Source organism: Schistocerca cancellata, chromosome 4, assembly GCF_023864275.1.
Source record: "Schistocerca cancellata isolate TAMUIC-IGC-003103 chromosome 4, iqSchCanc2.1, whole genome shotgun sequence".
NCBI lineage: Eukaryota > Metazoa > Arthropoda > Insecta > Orthoptera > Acrididae > Schistocerca > Schistocerca cancellata.
This window is the reverse complement of record NC_064629.1, coordinates 684,893,939-684,910,745: the sequence shown is the minus strand read 5'-3', so window position 1 is coordinate 684,910,745 and position 16,807 is coordinate 684,893,939. Positions and strand designations below refer to the sequence as shown.

General features: G+C 38.3%; 1 protein-coding gene across 1 annotated transcript in view; it reads right to left on the bottom strand.

The window, feature by feature from the left end:
• Window positions 1-10,303: 10,303 nt before the first annotated feature.
• Window positions 10,304-16,807, bottom strand: part of LOC126183530 (solute carrier family 12 member 9) — a 138,218-nt gene continuing 131,714 nt past the window's right edge. The window contains exons 14-15 of the mRNA XM_049925598.1: window positions 13,292-13,416; window positions 10,304-12,733 (exon numbers count right to left, since the gene is read on the bottom strand). Coding sequence (XP_049781555.1) covers window positions 12,535-12,733; window positions 13,292-13,416 — 324 coding nt within the window. The 3' untranslated portion in view covers window positions 10,304-12,534. The remainder of the gene's footprint in view (window positions 12,734-13,291; window positions 13,417-16,807) is intronic.

The following is a 16,807-nucleotide window of genomic DNA, read 5'->3' as shown; positions in this document are numbered from 1 at the left end:
TTCCAGCTACTTTTCTACATAGAAAGTGTCATCACTGCCGTCTCTAAGCTGGTCGCAGGTTGTGTTCCAAAAATGAACAGCATAGAAACAGAAATGATGACACTTTCTGCAGGACCTGACCATCATTTTGCAGGGCAATGCTCAAGCATGTACAGTGCAAACTGTTACTGATTTGTTTGACTGATGGGGCTGCTCGTGCTATACCACCTACTGCACTCCTCTCACTTAAGCCCTCGTAAGTTCAACTCAATTTCTAAACTGAAGGGAACACTTCACAGCAATCACTTCAAAACTGCTTCAAATTCGTTGGGCAATAGACTGCGCCACCCGAACTGTCAACACAATTGGCACTGGTAAGAGTATCCTAAGACTTCCATATCGCTGGCAACAGGTTATACACAATGCTGGTGACTACTTTGAAGGTCAGTAAAACTTTGAAACACATATCTATTTTTTACGAGCTGTAGATAAATAGATGCCACTATTAAAATTCCAACCCTCGTATAAATTATCTGCCATTATATATCCAAGAAGCAGAACAGTTCTCTTTTGTGAAAACGCAAGTATTATAATCAAGCCTAATGAAGAAACATCAGTATTTGACAATGTAAATAAAACTCTCTTTAAATTAACAGCTGGTCTTCTGCAAATGGACTGTCACTGAAATCAGATGAAACAAAATATGTGCAACTCTGTACTGCACAAGGCCTGGTCACACCATTAGAAATAATGCATGAGGGTAGACAAATAAATTGAAACAGGATATTCTAAATGCTTGGGTGTGAATAAAAACCTGAGTGGGAAGTCACATGTTATAGATCATCTTAAAAAGTTCTGCAACTTTTGCGTTACAGAGAGAATAGTGGATTTAGAGGAAGAAAATGTCAGAAAAATTGACTTATTTTTTCTTCTTGGATTCACTAATGTCTTGTGGCATCCATATTCTAGGATAACTCACCACAGATGAAGAAAATTTCTGTTGCAGAGTAGCACATTATAATAAATCCACTTTACAACCTCGTGTGCACTTCTCTGTAGTTAGACATAGTGATTACACCCTCACATTATATTAACACCCTCATGGTTTACTGATGTCAGTCATAATCCAAAAACAATTGTAACATTCACAAATATAATACAAGATGGAGAAATGACTTACATTACCCATCATTCAGTCTTAGTGTGGGGCGCAGAAAGGAGTGAAGTATTCAGTCCTTTGTGTGTGTGTGTGTGGGGGGGGGGGGGGGGGGGGGGGGGGGGGGGGGGGGGGGAGTCAGTGAAAGTGAATTCATATTTAATAACGGCCACATTTACAGAGCTATTTGCATACATTCCTTGGCTGATGAACACTCAAGCACTCTATTGCACCTCAACTAACCCACTAAATAATTCCATAGAAAATGTCTGAGACTTTTAGGAACAGTGGGTGAAACATGGTAATTGAAAATCCTGTAATTTAGTAGGTCTACAGGATCTAATCACTAATGAGTGGCTTCAGTTGGATATGGCATATTTGAACAAACTCAAGAACTCTTTTCATCACCATATTTAAGGCATTATCAAGACTAGAGGCATCATTACGTAGTATTAGCATATCTTCTCCTGGGGGGGGGGGGGGGGTTGCTAACTTTTTGTCCAATGTACTTATAGACTAATTCAGACAGAAAGTTTCAACCTCACATGAAAGTCCATGCATGATACAAGCATTACCCCATTCAAAAATATTGTTATAGGAGGACATAATGCCTGAGAAACTGAAGGGATTATGCAGCATCCAAGATGTGAAAAGGTTTAGGTCCAACTGGCATCAAAAGGGCAGACAGAATTTTTATTATCAAAATTTCAAATGAAAGAGATGACTCTAGCACACAGAAACATGCATCAGCACTAATGGTTATGAAGCGATCATCTTATGGTTGCATAAAGGGCACTAATAAATTCCAGATTGTATGAGGAGGGTGAAATACAGCACCACAGCCCACTAGTGAAGGCAGGAAAGGTGATGTGACTGGAGTAGTAATGGCAGAAAAAGTAACTGCAACGCAAGAAGTGGGAGCAGCATTCAGAACAAATGAATGACACTAGTTTTACTTTGTTATTTGATCTCCACTCTTTAAGTGAAGATAATGTGATTCCCCACATTTTTCCTACAACCCAATCACCAAAGATGGTGAAAGGACATTAAAGCTAATGGCTAGGGAGCAACAACCCTGTGTCTGAGTACATAGAACTAGTGCAGGTAGGAGATTTTGTCATCTAAAACTAATTATTTACTAATTATTTTATACAATAATTAAACTTTAAGTTCATAAGCAGTTCCATTTCACATCACAGTTTTCATCAGAACCACTGTCAAGATTCCAAAATTCGACTCTATACTTTTGTTACTGTGGTAACTCACTGGGCTGTCGTCGGACATGAGCCGATGTCTCCAACGTTGGCCATCATGGCACCATCGGCACAGACAACATGACAGTCACTTCACGCCCACTACTGCGAAGTACGGCCATCGGGGAGAGGAAGGGGTGGGGAGGGGGGTGGGCGGGGGGTGGCACCACAGCTGAGTGACCTGCAACATGCCGTCTACATACGCACATGCGATCACCACCCCAGCTATTGTCCTCTCTTCACTAGCTCATCGTACTATTTTCTACGCTAGCTAGAGTTGTACTGTACCTGTCTTCCCATATGGCTACATCACACACTGTATCCGTTGTGAGCTATTGTCCTGCGAGAGCATTACATATACTTGTTCTGGAGGTACTGTCTCTTGTTTTTTTTTTTTATGTTGTGAGTTACAACACAATTGGTGATGATTGTGGGCATTTTTCACGTTTCATCAAACGTCAGGAAGCCATGTTGTCTGCATGCTCTCCCTAAAAATCTGTCACCATTCCTGCCTAACAACAAGATGGTGGCAGAGCGGGAAGCATGTGAGAAGTGCCTCTGGTAGAACTTCGTTGCATTCCAGGTGACATATCCAGCCATGGTAAAATCACTTTTCCTGTCATGGATTTCATCCAGTACATACCAGGTTTTGTGAAAATGGTCCCTCTCATGGAACTGGCACACCTGGGCTTTTGATGAAATGTGTGCTCTATTAACTATCAACTTCCATTGACACTGTCATGTCATTGCATCCCGTGTGGAATTTTATTAGTAGTGTAAACAGCCAAATCAATCTTACCGCACATGGACGCCTGAAATGCCATTTTGTGACTCCAGCAAATAAGGAATCGTATGCAGGGGAAATGATAAGGGACGTGATCATTCAGGCAGCTATGGATAAGGAGGTGTGTGTCAGTAAGCCACAGATTTTGAGGACCTTAATTGGAGAACATTTTAAAAATTGCCCAATCCTTCAAAGTTTGCCAGGCTGTGGGCCATCAACCAGAATTCTGGGGCAACATTGTGACTGTCGTGTCAGATCTGAGAGAGGGATCCAACTTTGGCAACAGAATGGTGCTCGCTTCCATCATGCCTGGATTATTTTTGAACACATGTCAGAGAAGACTGCCCCAATGGGGGCAGAGTGTGAGGCATGCCAGAAGAAAGGACTTCTCACATCTGTCTGCCATGTTCTGGACTAAACACACACACCTCAACAGAAACTAATGAGCATTAGTGTGTTTTGGTGGAGTCTCACACCACAATGACATCACCTACTTTTCATCATGCTCACTTTGAGCAATAAACAAGTTCGGCTATAGGTTGACACCAGTGCCTCTGTGTCTTCATTAAACACTCAATTTTATCTCCAGCTGTGAGCAAAGCCCCTTCAATCCACAGCTTGCCACTTTGCAGTATATAATAAAATGCATTCCACTCAAAAGCCAACCCACAACCATGCCAATGTACAAAAATGTCGTACATCATCTTACTTTCTTTGTGGTCTCTTTGACCCTGATGCCTTTTCAGCTTTCAGATTTTTCAGTGACTTGTTCTGACACCAGAAAGACCAAGTACCATTTCAGAAATTAGACATCCTCAGTAAGAAGTAGCCTGACATTTTCTCTGGGTGTCTGGGAAAATATGAAGAACTTTACAGTACACCTTACATTAAAGAAATTGGCACACCCTTGCTTGTTATTTGTATGACCAGTACCCTTCACACAGCAGGATGCCATCAAGAATGAGCTAGACAGATTGACAGCCTTGGATGTCACTGAAGTGGTGTCTCCGAGTGAGTGGCAACTCCTTTGTTTGTTCTGAAAAAGCCATCATGGAAACTGCCTGTTTGGAGACTTTAAGGTTACAGTCAATTCAAAGTCAGAGATCAATATGTATTCCATTCTGAAATCAGACAAGCTTCTCTCTGTACTTGCTTGGCTCAGTATTTTTTGAAGGACGATCTCTCCAAAGCTTGCTTACAACTACCATTCCATGAAGAATTGTAAAAAGTCATGTTAGTCAACAAGCCACATGGATTATATCATTTCAGACAGTTTCCTGGGTGGTCAGTGCCCCAGCAATCTTTCACAGTCTCCTCAAGCAACTGCTGCACAATGTTCCAAGCTGCATAAATTGTCTACATGACATTGTGGTGATGAGAGCCACAATAGAAGAACACTTAGGAAACTTGTGGCGACTGTTCCATACCCTCAGCCTGCAGCCCTCAAACGCAGTCTTGAAAAAATCTCTTTTTTTTTTTTCAATCATCAGTGGAATATCTAGAACACATCATCTCTCGAGAAGGTATTAAGCTCATGCAGAAGCTGGTTGAAGTCGTCATCATGCTTCCTCATCCCAGAAATTTAAAGGAGCTCAGGCCTCCTAGGGAAAAGTAATGTATTACAGAAAATGTAACCTAGGCGTGGCATGGCCACTCACTCAACAACCTACGAAAGAAGGGTGTGCCTTTTGTATGGCCAGAGGCATGTGAACAGTCATTCGAGACTCTCAAGCAGGCCCTGCTATCAGCACCATGTCTCACCACATTTCAACCAGGCAAACAGCTAATGGTGGCAGCAGACGTCTCAGAAGGGGGCCCGAGAGAGATCCTGGCACACAGAAGCAGAGGGCTCTGAACGTCCAATTGCATTTACATCAAAAATTCCCAATGCCACACAAAAGAGGTATTCACAAATCAAGAAAGAGGCCCTCGTGATCATCTTTGTGCTGAAGAAATTTCATGTATTCCTGTCCTGAACAAAGTTACACCTCATTACAGATCATAAGTCATTGATCTCCCTCTTCACTCCTGTAGCAAAGCTACCCAAGAGGACTACCCACTGACTATAGTGCTGGACGCACTTTCTCATCAGGTACAATTACGAAATTCTCTTACACAATACCTCTCAACACATCAACATAGTCATCCCATTCTATCTCCCAATGGACCCGAGAACAGTGCGCGGCCGAGGCAAGATCTTGTGCTTCCACTTGGATAAAGAGGCTAAACAGGAGGGGGACACTTCCCATCACAGGTGCCCATGTGGCCGCAGCCATGGCCAAGGACACTGTTATGGCGTAAAGTCAACGCCAGCATGCCAGTCGGGAACAATAGAGAAGAGGAGGCTGTGAGAAGAGGTCAGCCAATCGTACGTTGACCGACCTCCTTCCAGGACAACACGACAGCAGCAGCCCCTACGTGAAGATGACATAATCGCTGCACCTGACTGGTGGCGGCCCACTTCGACAGCAGCTTCAAACTTTGTTAGATGACGCATCGTAGCCTTTTATCATTAGATATCTCTACGTACCACAGACTTGTGTTTGTCTATTCTGAAGAACACTGATTATTTTTTATATCACCCTTTGCTTGTGACACATCTATCAAAGTGAAGTATTTGTACTTGTCTTGTTGTAATAAAACTCATTAATAGGAGTTGTTCGGTGGTTTGTCTAGCGAACCAAGTATGCAGGATTCCTAGACACAACAGACACCATGTTATAACAGGTGTAAATCATGAAATTCTGCTAGACAAGCTCAAGTATTGTGGCATGAGTGGGACAGTGCACAAATGGTTTAATTCGTACCTAACTGGAAGAGTGCAGAAAGTTGAAATAAGTAGTTCTCATAATATGCAAAGATCAGTACATTCCTCAAACTGGGGAACTATCAAGAATGGGGTTCCACAAGGGTCAGTCTTGGGTCCTTTGTTGTTCTTAATATATATTAATGACTTGCCATTCTATATTCATGAAGAGGCAAAGTTAGTTCTCTTTGCTGATGATACAAGTATAGTAATCACACCTGACAAACAAGACTTAACTGATGAAATTGTCAATACTGTCTTCCAGAAAATTACTAAGTGGTTCCTTGTAAACGGACTCTCACTGAATTTTGATAAGACGCAGTACATACAGTTCCGTACAGTGAATGGTATGACGCCATTAATAAATATAGACCTTAATCAGAAGCATATAGCTAAGGTAGAATATTCCAAATTTTTAGGTGTGTCCATTGATGAGAGATTAAATTGGAAGAAACACATTGATGATCTGCTGAAACGTTTGAGTTCAGCTACTTATGCAATAAGGGTCATTGCAAATTTTGGTGATAAACATCTTAGTAAATTAGCTTACTACGCCTATTTTCACTCGTTGCTTTCATATAGCATCATATTTTGGGGTAATTCATCACTGAGGAATAAAGTATTTATTGCACAAAATCGTGTAATCAGAATAATAGCTGGAGTCCACCCAAGAACATCCTGCAGACATTTATTTAAGGATCTAGGGATATTCACAGTAGCTTCTCAGTATATATACTCTCTTATGAAATTTGTTATTAACAACCAAACCCAATTCAAAAGTAATAGCAGTGTGCATAACTACAATACTAGGAGAAAGGATGATCTTCACTATTCAAGATTAAATCTAACTTTGGCATAGAAAGGGGTGAATTATACTGGCACTAAAGTCTTTGGTCACTTACCAAATAGTATCAAAAGTCTGACAGATAACCAACAAGTATTTAAGAAGAAATTAAAAGAATTTCTGAATGACAACTCATTCTACTTCATAGAGGAATTTTTAGATATAAGTTTAAAAAAAAAAAATAAAAAAAAATATTAATAAAAAAAATAAAAATAAAAAAATAAACACAAAAAATGAAAGTTGTTATATTAACTTAAGTATGTTGTTAAATTAACTCAATTATGTCATGTATTGGAAAATTTGACTCGTTCCACATCATTACGAAATATCGTATTCATGATCCATGGAACTAGTATTAATCTAATCTAGGCCTGGTGGTACATACAACAGGGCTGGCCAGACCGCATTACCGGACAGGATTTCAGCCCATTGTAGCATTACTTCCACCTCCATCACTGGCTCATACTGGTGGATGGAGTTCATCCTGGTGGACGGAGTTATCCTACTAACCATAGGTCATTGGTCTCCCGGTAGTCCCGCCACAAAGTCTGCATCTGACGATCTTATGGCTCTTGTACCAAGGACACTGGTCTCACAAATTAAACTTCTCGCCCACCACCTTTTGAACTGGCTGGGCTTAGACCGGTAGACTGAAATACCTTTTCTGCAACTGTCAGCAGCGTGAACAGCAGCAAGCAGTTCCCTGCCAAACATTCTCATCCTGTCCGATGCCCTTACACCCGTGGGAGTGGGTTCATGTAGACTTTGCGAGTCCTTTGCTGAATACTACTTGGCTGATTGGCCTCGACGCATACTCAAAGTTTCTAAATGGTTGGTTCACGCGTACAGCGGCTATGGTCACTGCACTCGGCAGAATTTTTGCTGTTGAAAGACTTCCTCTCACAAGGGTGTCAGACAATGAACCACAATTTTACTTCCAGGTTTTTGGTGAGTTCTGCTGCACAAACAGCATTCCACACCTGCTGTCTCCTTTACATCACCAATCACACGGTGAGATCGAATAACTCATTCAAACTTTTGAAACACACATGAAGAAAAATGTCTGATGTTCCTGCAGATGAGGTGCAATGGTGACACACCATATTAGATTAAAGTTCTTTAAGTACGAAGGCTTTTCAGTTTAAGACAGTATCTGTGCCACAATTTGGCCTTACCCTGGAGGTGGTTGTGTGTCCAAAAGAAAATGGTGGGATAAGGTCTCAACTTGTTGAACTTTATACTCAGTTTATACTTTATACAAGTAAATTGTCAACCATAAACAGCAGAAACCCTGTGCTGAAGACAGTTAGGAGCCTTAACTTAGTGTTTATAATTAACATATGAGATTCAGGTTGAATCAGTAAAAATTTAAGCCCATATTCCAGCTCCTTGAGATGTCAAGTTTGTACAGAGATCTATCTCAACAAAGAAATAAAAAAAGAAGCACTAACTTGGCATTGTTACAAATATTAAATTTATACAAAATGGTCTAGCATAAAGAACTGATGAACTTGTGACACAAACTCTATCTTTCTAAGGGATGGTGCAATTTAAAATTATTGTGAAAAATCTGTACATAACTGTGTTGAAAAATACTTCATGGTGAGAAAGTTGTGCACACGAACGCACGAAGATTGTGTCTGTACATATCACCCAATATTTCATATTTTTATTTGCTACAGTAATTGTGCATCAATTGTTCGAGCAGAACCATAGTCATTATGGCTTATTCGTTTAGAAGGCCAGCATGTGTATTGGTACGTCATGTGCATGTGAATAAAACTCTGGATGTGTGGTTTTCTTCCCATGAAAGGTGTATTTTCATGTGTGTGTACATAATAACCCTACCTTAAATATAAGTGAAAATCTGTCCTGCTTGTTATAATGTTATCACATATTATAAAATTGTGTTAATATTGTTTGCTGTCTTATCTGTTTGAGGTATCCAGAAAACTGAGCAGCATAGTACAGCCAGCGACAAGTGTCAAGTCCATGGGTGTAGTGGGTCCCCGATCACACTGATAGCTGCTAATTGCCAGCATCAAGAGGATATTGAAGTATTCTCTCAGAGAAAATGATATCCTTCAAGATAATAAAACTGTATACAAATTTTAACAGTTTGCGAGAACAGACTATATATTTTTTTAGTTAATTTGGAATTGAAGGTTGTAATTTAGTATGGGACTGGAACTGATATTATAAAACCACTCTCAGAAGTACCAACACTCACAGTCAAATATTCATTTACAAAATTCACAGAAGATGAGAAAGCTTTTCACCCATTTGCCATAATTCAATGCTGTGTAGAGATAGTAACTGAGTACTTCTAAAGCATTTTCCATTAAAGAGCTTCCTCACTTGTACAACTGACCCATCGGCAGTGCACCGTAGGATGTATTCTTATTGATATACATGTATCTTTAAGTCCAAACAACACACTGTTAATGTAGAACAGTAAAAGCTTTTTAAAGTTACCTTCATGTATTTTACAGTGTGGCAAGATGGTCAATAATCAGTGTGTTGCCACTTCATGGTGAGTGCTTGTTGGCTGCCCATCAAACAATCATGAAAGAAGGGTGGTCTCCCACTCATTTATATGATGCAGAATAGCAGTTATAGACCCAATAGGATTGTATAATAATTCTAGGGACACTAAATGAATAACACTTTAATTGGCACTGGAAAGCTCTTGAACAGAATGAACACCATACCATTAGGCAGCATCTTAACAATTTTTAAAAAGCTGCATATATGAGGCACAACATATATATTTTGTAAGGACTACCTACAGTTATATAATTCAACTTTCTTATTTCAAAAATTTATTGCTCTAAGGAAGACATAAATGAATATGACATAAAAATCCTTTAAGGCATGCCACTTTTTCCAAACTGAAGTAATTTGTTCAATTCAGACATTGTCACAGTAATCTGTAAAAATTTAACACCAGTTTCAACTGTTCAAACTTAAAGATAAACAAAACAGTATCTTACATGACAATTCTCTCACACACAAAAAAGCTGTGAGAGAAGACTGGCATGATTGAAGACACTAAATGCATCTCAAAAACACTTATCTAAATGTCATACAAATTCTTCCTCTGTTTTTCTTGGACCACATGCATAAAAATAATAACTGCATATTCAGTTTACAATTTGATCCCTGTAATACAGGTTGTTTCCAACTTAGCCCACAGATTCCTCTGGAGCACCCTTTTTATTATCTGCATATAAGCAAAAATTATAGGACAAAAATATTAAATACATACACCAAATTACACTGTAAAAATACATTTCACATATAAAAAAATTTGTAAAATACTACAACATGGTATATAATATCAGATATTATTCTCATACTCTGTATAAACTCTTTGGTTTTACATGTCTACCCTCATTAGAGAGAGCACACATACCCTGTGCTGTCTGACAGGATCTGCAAAATCTCAATGACATTCCACAGGTGGTCTCAGACACATTCGTTTTGTTTTTTTTTTTTATCATAAGCCTCTCAAAAGTTTATTTACACTTACTTTTGGGACACCCACATCATATTAGCAATAATCAGCAATGATATAGATGATTAATGATGTCATGTTTATTCTACAAATGGCAACACTGAAAACATGACCTCTCAAGTCTTTATTAGCAATATTCCAACATTCAGTGTGCACTGGACCTTTTTCTCACATTAAACCTACAAGGAAAGGCACTGTGATCCTGGATGGATCTGGATCTGATACATAGACAAAAGTAAAAATTGAGAAAGAAAATATTTTCTTAATTTACAAAACAGTCAATAAGAAGAGCCGGAAAATGAATGGAAGGCAATGAATATTATGGTATCACTATCAACCAAAAGTCAACAGTTAAGACTGAATTTAGAACAATGCTAATGACCTGATCAACTGATATAGAAGTCACATGTACAAGCCAAAAACTTTTCTTATTGTTTTTATGTGGCTTTAACACTACAGTCATTTGAACTGGAATAAACAAATATTACTTTTAATCAATGTGGACAGCCAGCATGAAAACAGACTTAATGCCTAAGAAGAATTTTTCTTTTAAGTTTGGAAAGAAAGCATTAAAATATTCTGTGAACACCAACATTCAAGTATCATTAAATCTGGTCATTAAGTATATGTGATTTGTGTCTTGTCATGGAATTTTAAAAATTACCACCACTGAGACTAGATAAAAAAATTAATAGTATTTTGACTGCATATAAAATATTATGGTGGAAAAAGTCACGACTGTAATGATAGGCATTGCTGCACGACATTGCTGAAGTTCCCAACACAGGTTCCAGCTAATTACAAGGATGCAGAATTCTGCATGTTAGCAAAGGAGTATTGGTAGAGCTACAATGCTTCTAAATGTATAAGCTGCTACAATTTCAAAAACTGCCTCAACAACGATGATTATAATGCATCGCCCATATGACTGAAGTAAAGCCAGAGAATACTGATTACAAAACCTCGTCAAGCATCTTGGCACAAACACAGGGCACATCAAGTACGAAAATTGCTTTTTTTATATATAACCATGAATTCTCTACTATACCAATGGATCTCCAGTATACTTAGCCATTAAGCTGGCCTTATACAGATCATATTTCAAATTTATATTCTCTTCTGGGTATTCCACATGATAAATATAGTTGTTACTATCCCAGTCAACAGAACTGATGCAACTATAGGCCTACATCCCTAAAGACCTTCAATATAAAAACAACACCTTTAGCATTTTTCTTCCAAAAAATATTACTTTACTCAACTAGCCTTCTGATCAAAGGAACCAACTGACAGTAGAGCTTGAGTTCTGCTAAAACATCACTGGAAATCCACTGTATGCTTAAGTTTTAGCACCATTTTCAGCTTCTCTCGATTCATAAAATGCTTCTTACAATATTTATGTTCCCTCATTCAGCATAACCGTCTCTAAGTTGACTAATGATAAGCAGCACACACAAATATTTTAATATGCTCAATGCTCAGTGTTTAGAAATTTGGAATTACTTTATAACCGGAGGAAACTACAACAAACAGCACATTCCACAGACACTCAAGCACAAGCCACAGAAAAATACTACTTATAAATTTCTCAAAATTGATAATAAAGTAAACTGTTAATATAGTAGAGTGTTCTGACACTGAGGGTCAAAAAAGTTGCCACAGAGCAGCTGAAGAGGAGATTTTATGGGAAAAGAAAATAATTAAGTGTAAACCACTTTTCAGCCATACATCCATCTTCAAATAATTAGCCTTTCACATTCTACAGTGGTATGAAGCATGACCACATTACTACCATTTATTTAACAACGATTGACTACCATATACATCTTTGTGTGCTTTCTTTAACAGGATAAAATTACTTAGATTTCTACCTTGTTTTTGAGTCTCTGCTCTTTCACCCACATTAGCATATTTTTCACATGGTTCATGCAAATTTTTTTTTCCAGTGTTGATCATTGCATATGAGTAGGTGTCAGTATTTTGCAGTAGCTAATATCTTATAAAATTCAACCAAAACAATTGTGTTTGTATAATCTAGATAAAATCGTTTTTGTGGTTATCCATACAGGTATAAATATGTGTTTTCTGTACATTGCATTATCCAAAATATATTAGCTGGTTCCGATTAAATATAATGATCATAAATTAAAACAAATACACATGATATCACATTTTTTTCTTCTTATAGAAAGTTTTCAGAAGGCAGTTGATGTGACAGCATGCACCCCATGCACCAATACTGTTGGTGGAAGGTTTTCAGTCAATGTTGTCAACAGTTCTAAATATTTTGGATATACTTCACTTTCTTCAACTGTTACTGAAGATGGAGGAGGTGGAAGGTAGATAAATGTTGCTGCTGTCTCTGATGAATTCTGGTTTATGATCTGATTAACACTGAACAAAAACAAAAAAGTTGAAATTGGTAAAATGTATAGCACATTTCACTCAAAAAACATAAAATTTGCAATGTTTCTGCATGAAGTAAGATACAACTTGATAAAACTCTTAAATTTTGAAAAATCATTACTTTTCTTTATTGTCAGACTATGTAGACCACAACTTACACATAATTTCACTAACTGCATCAATAAGAAATTTCATTTGACAATAAAACTACAAACAGACGTGGCAGCTTCATGAGGCAGACTATGAGTACTACAAACAAACATTTAAAAGTGAAAACACTAGTAAGAGAGAAAGAGAGAGAGAGAGAGAGAGAGAGAGAGAGAGAGAGAGAGAGAGAGAGAGAGAGAGAGAGTGTATTTTTATGTTCTAAATTAAGGCATGCTTTTCTTATTATCATAGGCAATGTAGATCATAATTTACAAGTGTTTTAAATGTACTAAATGAATGCACAAATAAGTCAGTAATGTGTTGTGTAGCAATCAGCACATCTAAAATGTCAGAGTAGAATTCACAACTTTCATCACTTGCACACGAAAAGATATTTACCTTTGCAAATATAGCAGATTTGCTCTATGAGAATTATACTCAGTGGCACTGCTTTCTGATGCTGATTGATATCCACTGCCAGATGTGCTTCTCCACGTAACATACAATTCTGAGTAAGATGGTATCTGTGAATAACAATTAGTGTACAGTTAATACAAACTGCAGACCTATTACTGTCTTGTATTGGGAAGCACACAAGTTTAGAAAAACAAAAACCAGAAAAATTCAATAATGCATTAAATAATACAAATTTTTGGATTAGGTGTGTTTACCTAAAAGCTGTTTAACATACTCCTCCTCTAATCAACACTAATATCTTTCACAAACAAACTGTATAAAAACTGTCTTTCAAAGTACAGTCAGTTTTCCAACCAAATAAATTCACAGACCTCCGTTGGTATGTTCCTTTACCTCAACTGATTATACATATTTTGGCAGAGACAAAAGGTAAGTACTTTATAAGTAACATTGATTCCTGTGTAAAAGACGTTTACTAAACATTAGGTGAATGAAATTTCAGCATACCATAAACACGTACATTATCATTTCAAATAGCACACACTGCTAGCAGTCTCACACAATCACACATAGTGTGAAACAACCTAAATACAATTTACAAAGTCTTTAGAAGGTGGAACTAAACATTCCACCATTTTCCTTACAAATGACAGAATACGACAATGAAAGCCTCAGGTAGGTAGGTAGGTAGGTAGGTAGGTATGTAGGTAGGGGTGTGTGTGTGTGTGTGTGTGTGTGTGTGTGTGTGTGTGTGTGTGTGTGTGTTTAATTAGCTGGCATGAACAACACCCAAATTACGAAAGCCGTAAACTGAAAATAGGAGTGTAACTTACTTTGATGCAGTAACCAGAAATATTTATTTGAGATTCACTTGCTCTGTGTCATGAATCCATTAGCATACATTTTTTGATATTTTTAGTTTGGGTTCTCTTTGGTAGTGTGCACAGGAAGCGTGCACATCCCCATGTATATCATCAATGCATCAAGGGAAATAGGCATTCAATAAAAGTGTAAGTAAAGGTATCAGAGCAAATAAAAATGTATCAGAAAATGTAAGCAATGTTGTCAGCAAATGTGCTCACTTCAGTGTTGGCAAGAGAAAAGAAACAAATTAATAAACTGAAGGAGGAAAAGCAAAATGTCTGTCGGGCAGAGGAGGGTGGTAGCTTTCATATGAGGGGGGATCAAATATAAGAGAGATTTTTGTTCCTGAACATCAACAGTTCATAGGACCGGCCCCATGCTTCTGCTATGCTTAGGTGGGACCTTTAGAAGTGAGGGGAGCATGCTGTTAGATATTTCCCACCGTTTCAACAGTAACACTCATGATCTCTGAGCAACAAGTGCACCCCTCCATTGCGCAATCATAATTATCATATTTCTTGCTCAAGGAGTAGTTACAGTGGTGGAAATTTGCCAAAGATTGACTGCACAGTTAAGTGATAAAACATTACCAGGGACACGTGTGTTTGCATGGCATAAAAAGTGTGGAAAATTAGCAACATGATCGCCATCCTTGGACCAGCACTACAGACAAAAACATTTGTGCAGTTAAAGACATTATTGACAACAATTGATGAGCAATAGTATCAGAAATTGCACAAAAAGTTGGAATCAGTTTTGGGAGCTGTCAAGCAATCATCACAAACGACCTACAGTTCCATAAAGTGTGTTCCAGATGGGTCCCTAAACTTTAGACCGAAAATGCTTACAGCAAGGTTTGCAGAAGAATGTGATGTATTTTTGAGTCAGATTGTCACCAGTGACAAAACATGGGTTCACCACTACACTCCAGAATCCAAACAAGCCAGTAAAGTGTGGGGGAGGAAAGGGGAGGCAGCACCAGTGAAAGCCAAGACTTGACTGTCAGCTGGCAAAGTTCTTTCAACCATTTTTTTCGATCAGCAAGGCATTTGCTGACTGATTTTTTGCATGAGCGATGCACAATCAATGCTGCTTACTAGTGCGAACTGTTGAACAAGGCGAGGATTGCATATCGCTACAAAAGACAAGACCAATTGACTCGACAGGTCATCCTCCTACACAACAAAGCGCAACCCCATACTGCATCTCTAACTGTTCCCAAGCTAAAGGAAATGCGCTGAACTACACTTTATCATCCTCCTTACAGCCCGGACTTATTGTCTGTGATTTCCATTTATTCAGACCGCTTAAAGAAGCTCTAGGAGGGTGACGATTTGAAGATGACGAGAGTGTGGAAGACTTCGTGTGCAACAGGCTGATGACATGACCTAGTTCTTTTTATGATGAGGGCATTAAGAAGCTGCCCATACACTGGGGCAAATGCATTTCCAAAGCAGGAGACTATGTGGGAAAATAAATTATAATTGCCTTGAGTTTTTCAATAAATAAATTTAAATAAAAAATAAAATCCCATTTATATTTGATCCACCCTTGTAGCTCTTAAGCATACATCAATGAAGAACTCTGAGGTGAAAGGGGACACAGGGGCTGTTAACTAGAATGTTTTCCTCAAACAGAGAATAACTTTCACTTCTTACTTTGGTTGATGTATGTGAAAAAATAGGGAAGTGCAAACCAGTTACAGTAAGTATATACACCTAGTGAAGCACTCAATAAAGTTCAACCATCCATAGGTTGACAATAGATTTACTATTTTTACTTAACTTTTGAGCTACCACTATGAGCACAAATTCTCTGGAGAAATAAAGACTTATTGTCATCAAAATTCATCTTCCCTAGTGAATGAAGTGCATTGGCATACTATGATGGACTGATTCATCCATTACAAAAAAATGTTGTACAAAAGCTAGTATTACAAGCAGTATTCACATCATCTTTAGGTGATTTTATTATTGGAGGCAATATTAATAGCAGCTCCAATGTACAAGTTAAGAGTCAAATGAAAATCTTACATTTTTTTTTATTTTCATTTAATGAACAAAAGTGGAACACAAGTGTGTCATTTCTCGATGCAGTCTCTCTGTTGTTCAAAACACTGCCTCCAGTGCACAGGAAATGCACGGATTCCTCTGAAAAAGCTTTTTTTTTTGTGCACAACCACTCATGCCCGCTTGCTGCACCTCTTCATCAGAACCAAATTTTCTTTCCTCCCATAAACTCGAGGTGTGGTCCAAACATGGAGTAATCACTTGGTGTGAGGTTTGCTGAGTATAGCGAATGTGGCAGATTATCAATGTGCATGTCATCGATGGTTGCAAGTGTTGCACTGGCAGTATGAGGCCAATCATTTTCATCATGCTAAATGACACCTTTAGTCAGAAGGCCACATTGCTTTGATCTCGCACGCCAAAGCAGATTTTTTAACATATTGGAATACGACGCACTTGTGATGGTGGTTCCCCTAGTTGTGTAGTGTTCAAAGACAATTCCTCATTCATCCCAAAAGTGTGCCGGCAAACCTTTCCCTGTAGATGGCTGCATCTGGAACTTACTGGGTTGTGCTAATAAGAAATGGCACCATTCCTTGCTTGCTCCCTGTTTCGTGTTGGTGGT